At 43.5% G+C, this 19,922-nt stretch overlaps 1 protein-coding gene across 10 annotated transcripts in view; it reads left to right on the top strand.

Moving 5' to 3' along the window:
• hdac5 (histone deacetylase 5) overlaps positions 1-19,922 on the top strand; it is a 275,728-nt gene that overhangs the window by 213,808 nt on the left and 41,998 nt on the right. For 9 of the 10 annotated variants that reach the window (XM_067968975.1, XM_067968972.1, XM_067968974.1 and 6 more), the window contains 3 exons: positions 9,744-9,877; positions 13,602-13,722; positions 14,180-14,229. In XM_067968975.1, coding sequence (XP_067825076.1) covers positions 9,744-9,877; positions 13,602-13,722; positions 14,180-14,229 — 305 coding nt within the window. The remainder of the gene's footprint in view (positions 1-9,743; positions 9,878-13,601; positions 13,723-14,179; positions 14,230-19,922) is intronic. The other variant, XM_067968977.1, reaches the window with a different exon arrangement.

Here is a 19,922-nt window from a genome sequence, read left to right as displayed (position 1 = left end):
AGCTGTGTTAATGTGAATTAATGGGTAGAAACATTAATTCTAAGAATCCCCATATAGAAACCAACATACTGAGAGCGGGGCTTTGTAAAGTTAGCCATTGAGTACATTATTGATATTATTCTTACCAAGGTTTACAAATACAATAATGTCACATCTAATATGGATGAGTCTGTTTTGAGGTTTAACTGTTGCTAGACCAAAGTAAATATGCTAGACTTAACAAAAGCTAAATTTCTTCTATTGATTGTATACGTAACATAACTAGAGTTGACCCCAGATAAAAGCATACATCATCCAAGCATGATTTTAATCAAGCTTTGTATTTTAAAGTACTATACTTACATTGTATGGAATTACCAATTCAAGCACAGCATACAGAATCTTGATCTAGTTATAGAATATTCACTAATAATGTCGTTTTTAATGGTCAATAGTCTAAATATAGTTGATCAACTGCTAAATGTCATCTAGAGACAGTGATGCACTTTAAAAGTATAATCACTTTTTCACATGTGTAAATTATAGGTTTTGTTAAATGGGAACTAAATCCCAGTGGTGAAGTAATTCCTTTCGTTGCATTACTCATTCTTCTCTTTGTTTAATTGTTATGAATGTTTCTCGTTCCTCTGGTCAGAATATGCTTCGATTACTTATTTGGGACACTTCAACACAAAACATCACAATCTTCTTCCTAATACATGAACCCCTTTTAACATTATCAATGACAGCTTACACGTACATAGCACCTTTAATGTAACAAAGTGCCCCAAAGCATCTCACAAAAGTGGAAAAGAACCAGAGGCTAGGAAAGAAGCATTGGGGTAGTAACCAAAAGCATTTGAAGGAGGGCTTTTGAAGGAGGCGAGACAGTTACTAAGGTGGAGTGGCTTAGGTAGAATGTTCATCTGCACCAAAAAATGGAACAAAGAGGGAATGTGATGAATGCCATCCTGGACTTGATGTCAGCTAAATGGCCAAGAGATCAAGAGTGATGGTAGAGAGGTAAAGCTGGCATCTGTCAATGTGCAGATGAAAGTTGACCCCATACCTATGAATGATAATACCAAGGGGCAAAAAGAAAAGGAGTCTACAGTGACCTAGTTTGTCCATAATTCTGAAGCGAAAAGTGAACTAGAGCCCACAAGTGGACTAAATAAACAAATGGTCTGTTTGTGCTTTAAATTTCTTGATTTAATTGTCGTAAAGTTCCATGATTGTTACAGTTCATAATTAAAACTTCTTCACCTTATTTTCTATGTGTTTGTGATAATAGAACCAAGTATCCTCGCATTATATATTTTTGAAAATATTACACTAAGGAGAATTGGAAGCCATAGCAAGATAAAAATGCTGGCCTCAAAATTCCTGGGGTGGGGGTGGGTATAAATTGGTAACTGCCCTTTTGTGGGGACAGGAATTTGAGCCGGGCCCAATGCATGTCTGGGTTCCGCTCCAGAAGCTCCCCGGCATAAATTTCAATGAGTTTCAGGGTACGCTGTGGAAGCATCTGCCCTCTTGGTGCCAGCCACATGCAAATTACAGATTTATGGTAGGATGATGTCACCTATTCTAAATTCTGTTACTTCTGCTGTCCCTACTTAAAAGTGCAGCTTGCCAGGACTTGCTCATGAAGACTTTTGGCAATATCTTGGGATTCACTGGAAAATGTCTTCACTATTATACTCAGGAAACCTTCCCCTACATTCTGCTTTACCTTTAGAATACATGGTATTTAAAGAGGATTGATAAGATAATATCTGACGCCTGCACAATGGGCTTCCCAATGGGAATCCCACTTCATAAAGAGGAAGAGGAACAACAGGAGACTTTAAGGAAAGCCAGATTAATCAGACAGCACCAGAGGATAGCCAGACCATCTCAGCACTACCCATCCATTGGGATATTTAGATTCAGGTGCATTTTCTCACACCTTTCCCAAGAGGCTGCAGTTCAGTCATAAAGCTTTGGGGGTGCTCTATTTGTTGCTGCAGCCTGATCTGCAACCAAGATTTACAGCATGCAAATCTTTCACTTTGGCAGCAAAAGTGACGACAGCTCTCAACTTTTATGCCACAAATGCATTCCAGGGAGCCACAGGGAACTTGTACCTGATTAGCCAATTTGCTGTGCACTCCTCTATAAGGCAAGTCACCATTGCCCTCTTTGACAGGACATTTCAATTTATACAATTTTATAGTGCTCCCAGACAGACGACTGAGGGGGCCGTCAAATTTTCAGAATTATCTAGACTCCTCAGGTTGTAGGAGTTATTGATTGCACCCATATGGCATTGCATGCCCCTTATGTTAACAACTGTATTTATACAAACCTCAAAGGCTTCCATTCCTTTAACGTGCATGTCATTTGCAACAATAGGCACAGCTCGATACATACCTTGTTGCTTTTATAGTTCGTCGGTCCAGCTGAGGCTGGTTGCGGTTACGGTTGATGAGGGATACCTGCTACTCCCACGGCTCGTGATGCCTCTTCGTAGGACCACCTATGCTGCAGAGCAACTCTACAGTGAAGCACATATAAAAGCAAGGATAAGAACAGAGCAAGCAATTGGGCTGCTCAAAGGAAGGTTTTGGTGTCTAGATAGGTCAGGGGTGTCTTACAGTACACACCCAGCACTGTCTCACAAATTGTGGTAGCATGTTGTGTGCTTCATAACTTTGTAATCAGGAAAGGACTGATGGCAGATGTTCCAGTTGATGCCAGGTAGGCTGACGATGACACTGCTGATGGCTGTAGACCCAGTCCGTGAGAAACAGAAAACAGGTGTTGTGGCAATGGCTGCTAGACAGCTGAGAGCCAGACTTATTTGGCATGAATAGAGCACTATTATTTGGAAGTCTCAGCCCATCAAAGATCTGTCTCATCCTACTAACCTCTTTATGGGCTAATCAAAATATTTACTCTCATAGTAAGCCATCATATCGTAATCCTTAGCCTCAATGTCATATTACCTGTTCCCCATTATTTTACAAAAGAACCAAACATCAAGTAGCCATTACATCAAATATTCTAACAACAACAACTTGCATTTATAAAACGCCTTTAACGTAGTAAAACATCCCAAGGTGCTTCACAGCAGCATAATCAGCCACCGAGCCAAAGAAGGAGGCATCAGAACGGGTGACCAAAAGAGGTAGGTTTTAAGGAGTGTCTTAAAGGAAGAGAGAGAGGTGGAGATGCAAGAGGTTTAGGAAGGGAATTCCAAAGCTTAGGGCCTGGACAACTGAAGATATAGCCACCAGTGGTGGGGTGAAGGAAGTCAGGGATGTACAAGTGGCCAGAATTGGAGGAACGCGGAGATCTCAGCGGGGTTGTAGGGCTGGAAGAGATTAGAGTTAGGAAGGAGCGAGATCTGAAGAGCAGTGCATCAGAAGGCTGCACTTTTCCAAGGAGGCTGTTGCAGACCTTTGTAGCCTCCTGCAACAGGACCTGCTGGACATGGGGGGCCATATTTTGCCATACTAGCTGTCAAAGTCACCACAGCCCTTAGTTTCTTTGCCACTGGCTCCTTCTAATCTGCTATAGGAGACATATCCCTGTCTGCAGTACACAGCTGCATTAAGCAAGTCAGCAATGCCCTATTCACCAGGGCTAATCACTTTCCCCATTGCCCTCAACAGTCAACAAGACAGAGTTTGGGGATTTTTAGCAGTGGCTGGTTTTCCATGTGTCCCTGGCGCCATTGACTGCACACATATGCCCATCAGGGCACCAGAACATCATACAACAGCATTCATGAATTGGTTAGTGTCCAGCTAGTCTCCGAGCGCAGAAACATGATCATGCAAGGTACCCAGGCAGCTGTCACAATGCTTTTATCCTGTGACACTCAACTATCCCCCCAATACTCAACCCTTCAACAACGTGACAAAATGGCTGCTGGGGGTCAAGAGCTACATATGTGGCTCATGACATCCCTCCACATCCCCACCATGCCTGAGCAACACAGGTATAATCAATGCCATGGATCCACTGGGATGATTATTGTGCACATCATAGAGCTGCTGAAGCAGAGGTTCAGGTGTCTGGACAGGTTTGGGAGTTCCCTACAATATGCCCCACAAAGAGCATTCTGCATCACAATGGTGTGCTACACCCTGAACAGCTTTACCACACAGAGAGGCCTGCATTTGGAGGAAGCACAGCAGCATCCTCATCAGATGAGGAAGACCAGGATGAAGGCGAGGAAGGAAGGCCACCTCAATGCCTTGCAGCCAGAGATGTCAGAGATGAGTTAGTATCACGGCGATTCCGGTAACCTGCTCATTTCCCTGCCCTGAAAACTTACATAAAGCCCCACAGCATTAACAGTCCTTGTTACATCCTTCACCAGTCCTGTAATCCTTCATTAAAAAACACTGAAATTATTCAGCCAACTTTTATATCAATGACATACTGACAATGCAGACTCAGCAGCTGCTATAAAACCACACTGCAGACCGAAGTGCCAAGTGTGATAAAGGTGACACATTTAATTCCCAACACAAAAATTGCCTTCCCTTCATTTCTCAACCAAGTATCAACCTGTGGTGCCTTTCTTATAAGAAGATTTTCTAAGTCTACTATCCCTATGAGGTGATCCCCTAGTGGCCTTAGCAAAGCTGGTGGAAAGCTGTTGTTGCTAATGTTGGGACGCTAGAGATACTCCTGGCCTGGTGCCTTCTGGTTGCTCGAGCCACCACGACAGATATTGATTGAGGGGGCGTCGAAGAAGACAACGTGCTGACCTCTTGACAGCGAGCAATTCATACTGCTTCCATAGCGCCACTGCCATTCCCTTGGGGCTGGGGCTCATGACTTTCACTGATCTGTGGGAGTTATTCATCTTCTACAGAAGATGAATGACTCCTTGAAAGTCCCTATTTATTCGGTCCACCAATCTGTCCAAGGTGGAGCCCAGAGCCTGGAGGGCAGCCTTTTGAGCCTCCACCATGGCTGCAAAGGCCGGTAACACTGACTCCCATTGTGAGGACCTGGCTGCAGTGTGGAGGTGGCCACACTCTCCAAGGTAGACTGCAGAGTGCCGATACCATGTGCGATGATACCACACAGGCTGAAAGCAGACTCCTCCATGCTTTCAACCATAGTGCTGACACTGCTTGGCAAGCCTTCCCATACCTGGTATAACTGCTTGTGAGAAGCAAGCAGTTTTCTTTTCATAGCTGGGAGCTTGTAGTCCTCATCTCTGCTCTGCTCAATAGAGCTGGGAAAAGACCTTGTCCCCTGTGCTGTCCCTGCCATCAGTACCTGCTGCTGCTGCTCACTCGTGTTGGGTGTTTCACCATGTGCATACCCAACGTATGCTGGTGCTTGGGAGAGGTGGAGAGCGTGACGGTGCATCCCCAGGAGGATTGTCCTCCACTGAGGTGCCTTTCTCATGAGGCTGTTGCTGAGAAGGATCTAGAGGAGAAATAAAAGGGCCAAGAATTAGAATGGCACTAAGCGACTGGACATTAGTAGGTGACGATCTTCAGAATGCAGCTTGAATTTGTGAAGCTTGCTGAATCAGAAAAACCACCAGCCTCGCCATCCCTGATGCTCATGGCTTTTCCCGGGCCACTAATGTCCAGGGCTTCCTGCTCCTCTCCTCTTGCTCCTCTCCCTCACATTATGTGCTGGCTTCTCCTGCAGAAAAAGAGTATGAGAGTTAGTGAGTGCCTATTGAAAAGGTAAGTGGCGATGTGTAGGGCTTCTACATTTAGTGCTTCTGCCGAGAGCTGGAGAAGAAGCAAGATGGAATGAGGATGGGGAGGTGATGACTGTAATGTGGAATGTGAAGTGAGGAAGGAGTTCCGGCAGGATTTGCTGGTTGTGTAAGTGCTAGGATGTGAGAAGAAAATGCTATTAGTGTTTGGTGTGAAAAGAGCAAAGGAAGAGGTGAGTTTGTTTGGATTGAGAAAGATGCGTTGTAGTGTGCCATTATGATTGTATGCTGATGGATGTGATGGAGAGAGGGAATTGTTGAGAGTGGTGGGGGAGGGGGTGAAAGGGGTGTTGACAGGTGTTGTTCAGAGAGATGAACGCAGGTCCTGAGGGTGACAATGCTGGCGCTGACTCTGTCACTGCAACTCGTATGATAGTCCTTCTTCCAGCAGTATAACAGCGATATGTGACATCGGGGAATGCAACCTCACTTTAAGGAGTGCATTCCCGCTTTAAATAGCCTCAGGCGGCCCGCTGGAAATTGCGCCACAAAAATGGGCGGGCTGCCCATTTCCCGACGCAATCATATGGATAGCTCATCAATCGTATTAAAATGAGGCACGGGAATTAAAAAGTTGAAGGCTTCTGCAGTAAGCTGGTGGAGTGCCACTCCATGCTGCTGCCATAAAAGAAAGCAGCCTCTAAGGCATATGCAGCAGCCTCTTCACTGTTAACGACAACAGGATTCTGGTTACCAGTGATCAGCGGGAGAATGGACCTCAATAAATCAAAAAGAGAAACCATCAAATAACTGTTAGTCCTTCCAAGATACTGTCCTGTACACTTTGCAGTCCGGTTGACATTAAACTCGCCAGACAGTCCCCAAAGACTTGCAGTCTTTCATTCCATGCCTCCACATTGAGTTGAATGACTTGCCTCACGAGGCTGTGGACGATTTGCAAATGCTCCTGAAACTACCATTTTCTCCAGGCTGCCCTGCCATGAGTTGAAAACCTCAAGTGTTAGCACACAGCAGAGCAATGGTTTCTGCTAGCCCAACCATCTGCTGCGCATGTTGGGAGAGGCCACGCAGATCCTCTAGGCATCTGATGTTCTGTTACTATCTCTCCATGACAGGACTCCTTAGATGATCATCTGTATGCGCTGCAACCAGCAGCTGACATATCTTGAGCCTCCACTCAACTACGTGAGGCTCCACTTTCACATCTGCGTCCTCTGGCTTCCTCGTGCTCTTTGTTTCACCAAGTGCCAATTATGTACCTATACATTCTATACCCCCCCCCCTTAAGGGGGTGTCTCTGGGCTGCTGAGGGCAGAGAGAGGGTGAATGACTGGGTGGTGAGTGGTCACCAGTGTTGCCTGAAGTAAATTGGACTGCAGTGTCTTGCTCTTCAGCATCCTGTCTCCTGGTTTGCAGCCTCTGCAGCAAAAACAGCACTGTTAACATTGGTCTGCTTGGACAGCATTCTGTCTTAATCAACTACTTGTGGATATCTTATGAGGAAAGTGGTAGCTGGCGGACAGATTGAAGAATATAGTATCATAGAATCGTACAACACAGAAGGAGGCCATTCAGCCCATCGTGCCTGTGCCAGCTCTTTGAAAGCACTATCAAATTAGTCCTATTCCCCTGCTATTTCCCCCATAGCCCTGCAAATGTTTCCTTTTCAAGTATTTATCCAACTACCTTTTGAAAGTTACTATTGAATCTGCTTCCACCACCCTTTCAGGCAATGCATTCCAGATCATCATAACTCACTGCATAAAACAATTTCTTTTCATCTCCCCTCTGGTTCTTTTGCCAATTACCTTAAATTTGTATCCTCTGATTACCAACCCTCCTGGCAGTGGAAACAGTTTCTCCTTATGTATTGTATCAAAACCCCTTATAATTTTGACCACCTTGATTAAATCTCCCCTTAACCTTCTTTGTTCTGAGTAGAACAATCTCAGCTTCTCTAGTCTCTCCACATGACTGAAGTCCCTCATCCCGGTCCAATTCTAGTAGATCACCTCTGCACTCTTTCCAAGCCCTTGACCTCCTTCCTAAAGTATGGTACCCAGAATTGGACACAATACTCAGCTCAGACCTAACCAGTGTTTTGTAAAGATTTAGTATAGCTTCCTTGTTTTTGTACTCCCTGCCTTTATTTATAAAGCCAAGGATCCAGTATGCCTTCTCAACTTGTCCTGCCAACTTCAAAGATTCAAATATATAGAAACATTAAATAAGAAAAGGTCTCATGAACCCACTAAGGCATAGCGACTTCTACATCGCCATCCCCAATTGCCAGGCCCTTCTCTAAATAGAGATAGCAACACTTCCAGTTCAGTCTCTGAAAAGTTAGATACTCACCTTCTGTTGCAGCAGCCATTGCACTCCCTCTTGCAAGAGTCTGCATGCCCCTTTAGCTACATGCATCCCTTTAAATTACGGCATTGTGTCCTTGCTCAGGCCCCTTCCAAATTTTTTGTTCCTTCCCTAGCATATCTGGCAGGACAAATGCCCATATTCTGCCAAGATTGTGGAAATTAGCAACCCCAAGATTTCTGATCAGCTCAACTTCCTCAGATTTCGGCGGGCTTAAGTCCTGCCCTGCTGCATTAACACTGCCCCATCGGGGACCCAGGAATTTCACGGCCACTCCTCTTTCAGGTGTGGGAACTGGACTTGACTAGATTGATGTGTACTTCTCTCAACTGGCTGTAAGAATCCTAAGTGATAGCAAAATACTGCAAATGTTGGAAATCTGAAATAAAAACAAAGTGCTGGAAAACACTCAGCTAGTCAGGCAGCATCTGTGGATTAAAAAACAGAGTTAACTGGGGAATTTTAACTCCCCACCCAGGACAGACGTGCCTCCAGTGTACCCACTTCCAGTTTTAACGCAGGCGGGTTGGGGGACAGGCGACTAACCTGCTCTCCAGAGGCGGGTGGGTAAATTAAATATTTTAATGAGGCTGCGTGCCTCAAATTTGACCACAATTTTAAATTTAATGATTGCGGGCCGGGTTACCCAGGGCTCGGGAAACCCGGCAGCTAAAGGGAGGCAAGAACAGCCGGATCCAGCAGGTAAGTGCTTTTCCAGCACTGCTTGTGGGCCAGGAGGAGCAGGAGTGCCCAAGCAAACCTGCTTCCCCATCCCCGTGATCAGAACCAACCTGCGATCAGACCACCCCCACGATCAGCCTCCCTCCCCCGATCTCTCCTGACCTTTTGATTCCCTCCCTCTAGCCTTTCCCATCTCCCTCCCGGCCATTCCGACCCCCCCCGCCCTGATCCCCTCTCTGAGCTCCACGATCTCTCCCTCCCTCCTCTCCGCTCTCCGGCTGCGGCCTACCAGCACAGGCCTTCTCACAGCAGCCTCACAACTTGGCTGCCGGCCGGGAAACAGAGAAAACAAACTTAAATGAGGTCCTGCCGTTAAATGTGGTAGCACCTTCAGGCTATCTGGGTTTCCCGGCCGCCACATATCAGGGCCAATGTTTCAGGTCAATGACCTTTCATCAGAAGATTTTAGAGAATCCTATCTGAAATGCATTTGAGCTATCTCAACCCACTTCCTAATGCATACAAGTGCACATCATGAAACTGTGCATAACTTGGCAATGTGATTCACAGAAGTCATAAGTATGGCTGTGTGAGAAATTGATATGCCACATTGGTTGGGTAGCGAGTGCTGTAAGGTAGGGGTTGTAGTTTATTGTTGAGGCAGAGGAGAGCGAGCTTTTCGCTGTACTTAACTATGCCATTCATGACCAAAATTAGCCATGCTGTACCTGATCAGTGCCTGTTGCTGTCAAAAGAAAAATTGTTTTTTCCCAATACTAATGTCCCTTGCCAAAATAAACTTCAATTTACAAATCGTACATCAAATGTATTTGAACTTCTTCCAGTAGTTGATTGTAAAATGTAACTTCCTAGCCAAAATTAAAATTACAAGTGTGTTGGATCATATTTAACTGACTGGTTCAAAGCGCGTTGCTTTGTTAAATAAAAATGTAAAATAGGTTACCGCTTTTAGTATGCCACTTTCTGTTAATTTCTCTCCTCTCTCTAGGTTTAGTCTATGACACTTTCATGCTGAAACACCAGTGCACTTGTGGGAACACTAACAACCATCCAGAACATGCAGGGAGAATACAAAGCGTCTGGTCCAGGCTTCAGGAAACGGGGTTACTCAACAAGTGTGAGGTAAGAAAACAGGGAAAGTGATGACCGTGGCTCAAACACTTCCCAAAAATACTGGAGCCAAATACAGTTTCCCAGGAATGAATGAATAAAAGAGGATTGTTTCAACTCGCAAATGTTGACTTTACAACTATGATCCTGAAATAATCATTGCGAACAAATAATCTGCTTTCCCAATGTTCATTTTTTAAAAAAGTTTTTGAATACGTCAGTCCTTATTAAGGATCTTAAATGTGCACATTCAAAACAGTAATAGCAAATTCCATTGAATACAGTTGGAAAGAGGGCTGTGTTATGAGATTGTGTGTGGTTCCTTTCCACGGCAACCTGAACTGTCTGTGAAGCATCTGTGTTATGGGCCAAGAACCTCAAAACTGACTAATTTGGAAATGTGGACCTGCACCTGAAAAGGTGTGAAACATGCAACAGCAAAGTACACTGGTGTCTAATCCAAAACTGAATCTTGATCAAAGCCTACTTCAATTTGTTACGGTGTTTTGCATTAGCTTAAGAAGTAACAACTCACGTTGGATATATGACGTATTGTTTTGAGTGACCTTTTGCACCTTTTCTGGAAAGGCCAACAATTGCTCTTTTTAGGACAAAAGTGCTTCTTCTCAAGAAATCTTTAAGTGCTGGTCACATTATTTGTTGTACTAACTATATGGAATGTCTGTTTACATGAGAGCCAATTTGTGTACATACTTCTCTAGGATTTCTACCCTTTGCCCAGTCCAAAACTGGACAGGGATGGGACAAGGGCTAGGGATTTGAAAAGCCTTAATGCGCAGTGTAATGGGAAATGGGTTTGATCAAGCGTGTACAAAAGCAAAACGTTGGTGCCTGCACATCAAGAATGGAATTTTTCCTGTTGTTTAATTTAGGATTATGGATTATCAAAATTCCCAGGCAAATAATCTGATACCATAATATTTCAATCTACCTGGCAGCTCTTTGATATTTGTTGATTTGAAATCAGTTTTACTCCAAATGTCAATAGATATCAGGAAAGTTTACCACAGTCTTGAATATTTTTGTGTGTTTTTATATTGGGTTTTAGTTTGGACTGAATTGGAGCAAAACCCTGAATTCAAGTCAGATATACAAACTTGACAAAATTACTGACGTACAAGTTTTTAAAAACAAAAGTGAGCAGTAAATTAGTAACTAAAACAGGATGAAGTATCATCTGTAGCAAAAATCCATGTATTAAAAAGGTCGCAGTTTCTCATCTCAGAATCTCTTGCCTCTTGTTCGCACTCCTAAACTAATGGTGTCAAGGCCTTGTCTTTGATCTGGAGACTGCCTGTGGAATCTGGCAAGAAGTTGCATACTTCAAATCTACCACGCATGCATGGGGTTTAAAATTGCCAAAACTTGGAGATACTCCAAGAAAACTCAGGAGTTTCCATACTGGACAGTAAGTTGGCATCTCTGGAATTATATGTGATCCGGAGTACTGGACAAAAACTGTGCCACACACAAAACTTGGACTTTTGCTGCATGATTTAATGTTTTTTTAAAAAGGACTGTCTGGCAAAAAAAATTGATGGTTAGCAACCTTATTTGTCCTGTGCTGATGTGCAGTAGGGACCCATCAACGATATTTGGTCTTGAATACAAAATACTGCTTCTTTTTGCTATGTATTATTTAAAAATATAGGAGACACTGGGTGTGGAATCAGTGGTTAGAACAATGTGTCCTTTCACCTCTGGCACCTGGGTTTCAAGTCAACTCAAACTACTTGTCAAAGATCTTGGTTGATTCAGAGTTTATTTCACAGTACATTTCGAGCCAGAGCATAAAGTTGCCCTACAGACTTGAACAATTGACAGTAATATGGAAGTGTTGCTTAATGAATCCATATGAATGTATGGGAAATGGAAGATACATTCTTGTACAGTACAGGGTTCTCTTTTACAGGTAGGGTTTAGGCCTCTTGCCATTGATTAGGAAATCTACAATGTATCTAAGCCTTCCTGTGCTTGATGAGGGTTTGCTGCCACTTGGTTACATTTCATAAGTTTTATTCCTCAGCACAGCAACCATTTTAATAAATAATACGTACATACAGATGCACACACAATTAAAAGTTGTTGCTTTCTCTGCCGAGTGAAAAGAAGCATTATATGTGACTGTTCCTGAATGTTTAGCCTTATTTTGGACCACGTAGAGTAAATACTATTAGATCAAAACTTGGGCTCAATATTATGCAATCATTCTGCTAGTTTAATTTATTGGTCTACTTCACATTACATTTCCTGGTAACATATATCCTGGTCATTTTATTTTTCTTAAATTGTTCTTTCCTAGTCTGAACAAAGTCTCTGATGCAGATAATTGAGCTGTACATAGATGATACAGGAACAGTTGTAATTGTACCTCTGTATGATGTATTTGTACCCACTGCTGTTATAATATCTCCACTATGTACTTTCTTTATGTGCAAACAAGAACTTCAATAAAATACTATTAAAGAAAGAAAATTGGGAAGTACAATACATGTATAGTTTGTAGAGAGGAACCAAATAGATGTGTAGGTGAAATTGGGAACACATTTTTTTCAAGCATGTAATTTTATGCATTCTGTAGACTAATATATACTAACAATGTAACCTGTCATTCACTTTTTCTAAAAGAAAAGTTTGTTCTACCTTTTTGTGAAACGTGTTTTAATTTGCAACTATTGCCACTCAGCAGCTATACCCTTTTGTGAAAATCATTGTGCCACAACTTAGAAATATCACTAATGTTCTGCTCGCAGCATTTAATCTTCTCAGAATCACAGTTATAACAGTATATTACAGATTCCATTTCCTCACTTGAGAATCATAGTTATTGTACACTATATCATAAAATACTGTGGAGAGAGTTAACGGCTGTAATTCCATCTCGAATGGGGGAGGAGCTTTTCTCAGTTACAAACCACTTAGTCTGCACTTTCACCATTCATGAAGCATCAGCTTTAAATCCCTCAACAGGACTGTGTACTGAGCTCTCATGATTCAAATTATGTTATCGCTTTACATCAAAAACGAATTACATTTTTTGAGGGTTCTCTCAACGGACACGCACAGTTGTTTTACCTGTTGCAGGGGAGAAAAGGTGTGGCATTTACAGCTTGCTCATACTTTTAAGTCACTGATTCTGACGTTTATCACTCGATGGGAAATATAGGTACGTACAACAAATAGTACCTGAAGGTTGAAGGTGCTACACAGATTCTGAACTTTTAAAATCAATGCAAAAGTTGCTTATTTAGTCATTATGGGGGACCTATAGGTACCAGCAAGCAATCATCAGAGGTTTGAGTGTTTATGTTGTATATACCTGCAATTTATACATATTCATGAACATGTCTGAAGCCATTATTCTTAGGAAACTGGGTTAGCACGGAGACCTCCTTAGTGCATTCATTATCAGTGCTGCTTCCCTGGCAGAAAATTTCTGATGAGTGCCACCTAAATGATTAACCCTTTGAGTACTGAATGTTCTGTGCAGTGTTGAAATCTTCACACTTTCTGATATCTGTAAATCTCTTTTTTTAAACAAATTTGCAATGGTGAATATTCTAAAAGTCAGGGACCAGTCTGAAGACACATTGACCTTAATTTAAAGTATTCTTGGAATAAATTTCTCAAAGCTATAGTTTTGTTCTATATTATTTTGGTGGAGAAATGCTACTGCAGTCCTCAAAGGGTTAATATTCTGTACTTACTTTTGCAGCGAATCCGGGGTAGAAAGGCGACTTTGGACGAAATTCAAACAGTGCATTCAGAACACCACACATTGTTATATGGCACCAGCCCTCTGAACAGACAGAAGCTGGACAGTAAGAAGTTGCTAGGTATGTAGTTGCCACCCCGTAATTTACATTTAATCACTAAAAGACCAAAGAAAAAACAAAGCTGCCTAAAATTTTTCAGCAAGTGAATCTCGTTTTGACTGGCCATGTCAGAATTCCCTTTGCATCGTGGGAATCTTTCCATATTGCATTTATTTCCTGGTTTAGAGGAATTATATTCCTGTATGATGCATAGTGCGGACTGAGAATGCTCGGTTGATTAATGAGCTTGTTAAATTGTGAGTTGCAGGGATGATAAATACTTTGAGCATTTTAATTTGAAAACTTTAAACTTGCAGTTAAATATGCCTAAATAATAGTTGGCTATTTCAACAACTGGCAATACCTGGAAAGACAGTGTAACTGAAGGATTTTATATTGCCTTTCCAAGAAATAAAAATGAACTCATGTCAGCTTTTCACAATTGACTGAAGAGTATTCTGTTGGCGTGTTTGTCTAGGTCCTATTACACAGAAGATGTATGCACTGCTACCCTGTGGTGGACTTGGGGTGAGTACAGCCAAGCACAGCTCCTTGCTTAAATAATCAAACGTAAATTTCTTTTGACGTAATTTGAGCAGAGAGCCAAATAATGCTACCTCATGCCTCTTGTGTTCTGTTTTTTGTCCTCCATTAGTAACTTTGGTAGCTGCTGGTCAACGATAAAATATTTGCAGTAATGATAATTGATGCCTTCCAGAGGTACTTTCTGCCGAGTGGAATGTACAAAGTTAGACTACATCTAAAACTACAGCGCATCATTTAACTCTTTCCAACGCAACAACTCAAACTGTGGGTTGCATTGCAGATGGGTCTGCAGCAGCTTGCTTTGGCATTTTTTTGTATTGCAATCCCTTAAATGATATTCGGGGTTCTCATTAGAATGTACTTATGGATGTCTCATACACAACATAGAAATATGCCAATAATCATTGTTGTTAGGGTGAGCTTTTGAAGATTGCAGTAGCATTTCTGTATCATATCCAAAAAAGTATACAAGATGTAGTGTCTGCCAGTTTTATTTTCATGTACAGTTATAAATAGACCAATTCTGTATTTGTCTTTATTGTATTTATTAATATCCAATGATTTTGAACTCAGCTTATGATTGTAATAAGTGATATATATTATGTCTGTATATTAAACATTTTAGATCCATGTAAAGTGATTTCAACTGGACACCAGTGTATAATTGCTTTGCAATCAGTTGAGGCCTTGTACTGTTTTAGCATCACAATAGTTGCAATATGACTGTAGCCATTGTGCAGCAAATGTTTTAAAAAGTACCCAGGCAATTCAGTTGACTGTCTGAGAATTTTTTAAACTTTAGGGTCGCAGCAAGTTTTGGGCTGGCAGAGGGGCAGGTCGAGTGCAAAACACACTCGTTAACCCAAATTTCAGGCCCAGGGTGTTTTAACTCCCAGCCTCTATAACATTTGATTTGTGAGTTTCCCACCCGATCATGCCAAGAACAGGAAGCCCATCCACTTTTATGATGCAATTTCCGGAGGTCTATTTAAAGCAGGAATGCACCTCTTAAAGGAGGACTGCATTCACTTCTACAAGATTGCTGGAGGGAGTTACTTTTTGGCGAAATGAGTCAGAAGCGAACACCCGGGTTCTCTGAGGCCTCTCTGGAGGCACTGGTCAAAGGGGTGAGGGTAAGGGAGGATGTTCTGTTTCTCACGAGTGCCAGGAAGGTTGCCAAGTATGACATTCACCAGACCTGGAGAGAAGTGGTTGAGATCCCAAAGCATCACCCACAGGACCTGGATCCAATGCAGAAAACTGTTCAATGATCTCACAAAAGTAGCACGGGTGAGTACAGCTCTTAATTTCTCCATCTCTCTCAATTACACCTGGCAACAGTCCTTCCCACCTCCTTCCCAGCACTCTGAACAATTCCCTCCCAACATCACATCCTTCACCCCCAACACATGAGTATACTATACCACTTCTCAGTCTCGGTCCATACACGCACTCATCTCTTTCTTGCTCCCTTCAGAGCAGTCATTAGCAGCATTCTCTTCTCACATGGTAGTCTTGCAGACTCAACAACTTCTCTCATGACTCCTTCTTCACTTCACATTCCAGCCACTTGATTTCCATTCAACAACTCCCCATCCTGCTAGCATGTTGTTTTTTCTCACTCAGCATATGCAGAAGCCGCGCAAATGTGCATCTTCCTTTTCAGTGGACTTTTACTCACTCTCGCCCTCTCTTTCTGCAGGACAGATGGTGCACAACACCAGGGAAAGGAGCAAGACCAGGGGAGGAACAGTGAACTTGATGATCCTCTTGAAGCTGGAACGGCGTACTGTGGAGATCCGTGGACCCTCGAGGCTAGGTCTACTCGGAACAGGGTCTCTGACTAATACTTGTATCATTACGTGTACCTCAGACAAATGCACATTCAGCTAGCTGGACAACATCAAGCTACATTGTGAAACCTGTCATCTGCTACTTGTCTAGCCTGTCAGTACCAATGCTAACTCTTGTGCCTTTTCTCTCTCCTTTAGGTCCATCTCAGCAGCAAGACCCTGCAGAAGAAGAGACCTCAGAAGAGGACAATCCTCCTGAGGTTTCACAGTCACGTGCTACATTCCTCCCAAACACTAGCACAGAGATTGGCACCCCGGGTGGGATAAAGAGTAAGTTAGAGGGGTCTCCACGTGGTCAAGCACCCAGCACAAGTGGGTAGGAGCAGCCAGAGGTGGTAGGCACAGCCCAGGAGACAGGTCGCCGGAGGGTGAGGTCCTCTTCCAGATCTATTGTGGGGGCAGAGATGAGGACGACATGGGTCCGGCCATGAAAAGAAAACTGCTTGCCTCACACAAGCAGTTGAGCCAGGTTTTCGAAAGCCTCCCAAGGATTTTCAGCAGATGCCTGAAAGTATGGAGCAGTCTGCTTCCAGCCTGTTTGGTGTTAACTCCCAGGGTATCAGCACTCTGCAGTCTACCTTGAAGAGTGTGGCTACCTCCAGGGACGGTGCAGCCTGGCCCTCATAACAGGAGTCAGTGTTCACATCCTTTTCAGTTTTGGTGGAAGCTCAAATGGCTGCCGTGCTTGCGCTGGGTTCCACCTTGGAGAGACTGGTGGACTGAATAGATAGGACTTTCAAGGAGTCACTCATCTCCTACAGTCTACTCTCGCACAGATCAATGGAAATCATGAGTCGCAGCTTCATGGGAGCGGCATATGTTGCCCTCTCTCAAGATGTCAGCATGTCTGCTCCCTTGCACTGCCTCAGCCAAGTCCTGCCGTGGTGCCAGAAAGCTAGCTGGGCAAGACTGTCTCGTCAGCAGGTGAAGTACAGCAGTGTGCAGCCGGGCCCTCACCACCTCGAGCACCCAGAAGTCACCGGCAAACAAGCATCTCAAGGGTCCCAAAATGAGCAACATCAGCCTGCCACCAGCCACTTGGGGGGAGGGGGGATGGGCACCTTGTTGGAGTAGCGGAGTTAGTAAATCTTCTTTTAAAAAGAACACTATGGGTTAACACTTGAGTGAGAAATAATTTCATGGAAATTACTGTGTTTTGCATTAGATTAGTTCTTCCTTGTCAGATGATGAATGTGCTTGTTGCTCTGTCTCTTCCAACTGTAGTCCTCTCTGTATTTCCATGTTGTGCAACATGCAGCCCACGACAATAATGCAACAGACCTTGTGTGGGGCATGTTGTAGGGAGCCCCGGGATCTATACAGGCACCTGAACTTTTGCTTTAGTAATGCATTAGTGTGCTTAGTGATGTTCCTGGTGGTGCTATGCTGTGGTTGTATCTGAGTTGTGCAGACGTGTTGGGGTTGCGAGGGGCGTCATCAGCCATGTATGTATGGAGCCATCCTTTTACGTTCCTGGAAGGGTGGAATAGTTGAGTCTTGCAGAATGAAGACATTGTGACAGCTGCCTGCAAAACTGGGACAGGTTTACCTGCTCCTTCTGCAGTGATCACAGACCAGCTGAATATTAATTGAGTGATATCCCTTCCTGTTAACGAAACCTGCAGGCTGGTCTTCTGGTACCTTGATTGCTACACGAGTGCAGTCTTTGATGCCCTAGGCATGAGGGAAGCTCCTTCATTTTAACTGTCGGTGTCCATGGGAAAGATGGTGTATTGGTTGGCCCTGGAAAAGAAGGCATTGGTGACCTGCTTGATGCAGCTGAGCACTGCACACTGGGAGATGCGCCTGATGTCCCCTGTAGCAGCCTGGAAGCTACCTAAGGCAAAAAAGTTAAGGGCGGTGGTGATTTTGACAACCACTGGCAAAGTGTAACCATCTGGTACAGCTGACAGCAGATCCTGTTGCAGGAGGCTGCACAGATCCGTGATAGTCTGCCTGGTGAAGCGCAACCTCCGAATGCAGTGCTCTTCAGAGATCTCCAGGAAAGTGAATCTTGGCCTATAGCTCCCCCTTCACCTGCTGTCTTCTAACAGTCCCACCTGCTGCTTGTTCTGGTTGTTGAGGCGGTTGCTGCTGCTTCTGCTCCTCTTCCTCCAACTTTTCCTCCATCCAAAGCAGTGAAGCAAAAATGATACATGATAAGCTGTGAAAGCTTAATTAGGATGAATAAAGCAAGTAAACAACAGAAAGAAGCAATCTCCAAGATGAAAAATACCTTGGAAATCCACTAAACACAGATCCCTATGATCCGAGTGGCTGCAGCTGAGTGCTTGCAGTTAGTGAGTCGGACAGTTTGTGAAGCCAGACCCGCAAGATTTTACTCAGCAGGTTGGATGCTGGGCAGGACTTATGACCTACCCAGTTGAAATCATGTTGGAGGCCCAAAGACATCACAGGACCCCGATTTGTATGCAATCATGAGACACCCGCCTGCTTCCAACGGGCGCCTCAGCTACCTAAATGAAGTCAGGAGTTAAAATGGCGGCCAGCGGGAACGGGGCAGTAAGTGAAATCGATCTCGTCATTTTTCACCTTTTTTAATGTTATCACTGAGCCAACCAGTGAACCCATCAGCTCTTAAACATTAAAAGTTAATGAACATTTGAATGACACTGAGCACACCTGACCAAATATGTAAACTTGCATGCAAAGAACTCCAGTTTGCACAGTCAGAGAACATTTTCGAGCTAGGAGTATAAGTCAGGGCTGTCAGCCATGCATCGATCTCAGCAGGTAGTGTTGTCAAACCATTACCTATCGTATAAATGCAACCTTACAATGCTTTGCCAGAACTGGAGGAAAGCTTTGGAACAATGGAACTTATATACGAACATATGAAAATGTCAGACAGGAAAAGACCAGCTGATCCATCTAACCTTTCTCAATTAGTTGTAACGCTTTATGCATCTTGTCAAGAGACTCCTTACCCTCTAGGTGCCATGTAGTTCCCTGGAAGAGGCGAAAAACCGGATCAAAAACCCAAGGCTAATTGTGGGGGGAGGGGGGAATCTGGAAAATTCCTCTCCAATACCCTCTTGGCGATCGAAACTAATCCAGGGGACCACATTGACCATAGCTTACATTATTTGGTACCTACCTCTTGTATGATGCAATCGCCACTACAACCATAATAGTAGTTTGTTATAATCAGAAATTGTATATATTAGAAAAAACAATTATCTTAGGAAACCCTTTTTTGTGTGTGTGAGAAAGCTCGTGATCTGCATATAATCTAGCATCATAGATCATGTTCTTGGGTTGTTGTCCAAGAGTACCGCTCTCATATTTATTTTTTAGATTGCTCTGCCAGTCTCCCTGTGACCTGGCAACATAGGGGAAGCACAAGTGGGTTATGACATTTTGGCCATTGTGCATGCTCAAGAGTACTGACTTCATGACCGCATTATGAAGATAATAAGTTTGTGCATGACATGGCATACGGTCACAATGTCACCATAAAATTGCACTGTTGCCGCTGTGGCATCACATTTGCGACCCCATTGTGACAGGCAGCAGCCAGCAATACTGAGTGGAAAAAATAGCCTCCCACGCCATTTATCTTAAAAAGAAATTCTAACAGGTTCGTCTTGATGTGGCCACAGACTGTGGGAACAGACGGCCAAAGAACAACAAAAACATTTCAGTGATATCAAGGGATGCAACTGAAATAAATTATTTGTTGAGGCTATCTGCCATTTGAATGTATTCCAGGGTCCTGCTGAATAGGTAATATTCAGCAGACCCAATCAGACCCAATATCACTTTGTTAGTGTAATTCCATCATACCTATTTAGGTCCTAA

The sequence above is a fragment of the Heptranchias perlo genome, chromosome 30 (genome assembly GCF_035084215.1).
Source record: "Heptranchias perlo isolate sHepPer1 chromosome 30, sHepPer1.hap1, whole genome shotgun sequence".
NCBI classification, from domain to species: domain Eukaryota; kingdom Metazoa; phylum Chordata; class Chondrichthyes; order Hexanchiformes; family Hexanchidae; genus Heptranchias; species Heptranchias perlo.
The sequence above is the reverse complement of the archived record's forward strand: the minus strand, read 5'-3'. Positions and strand labels throughout refer to the sequence as shown.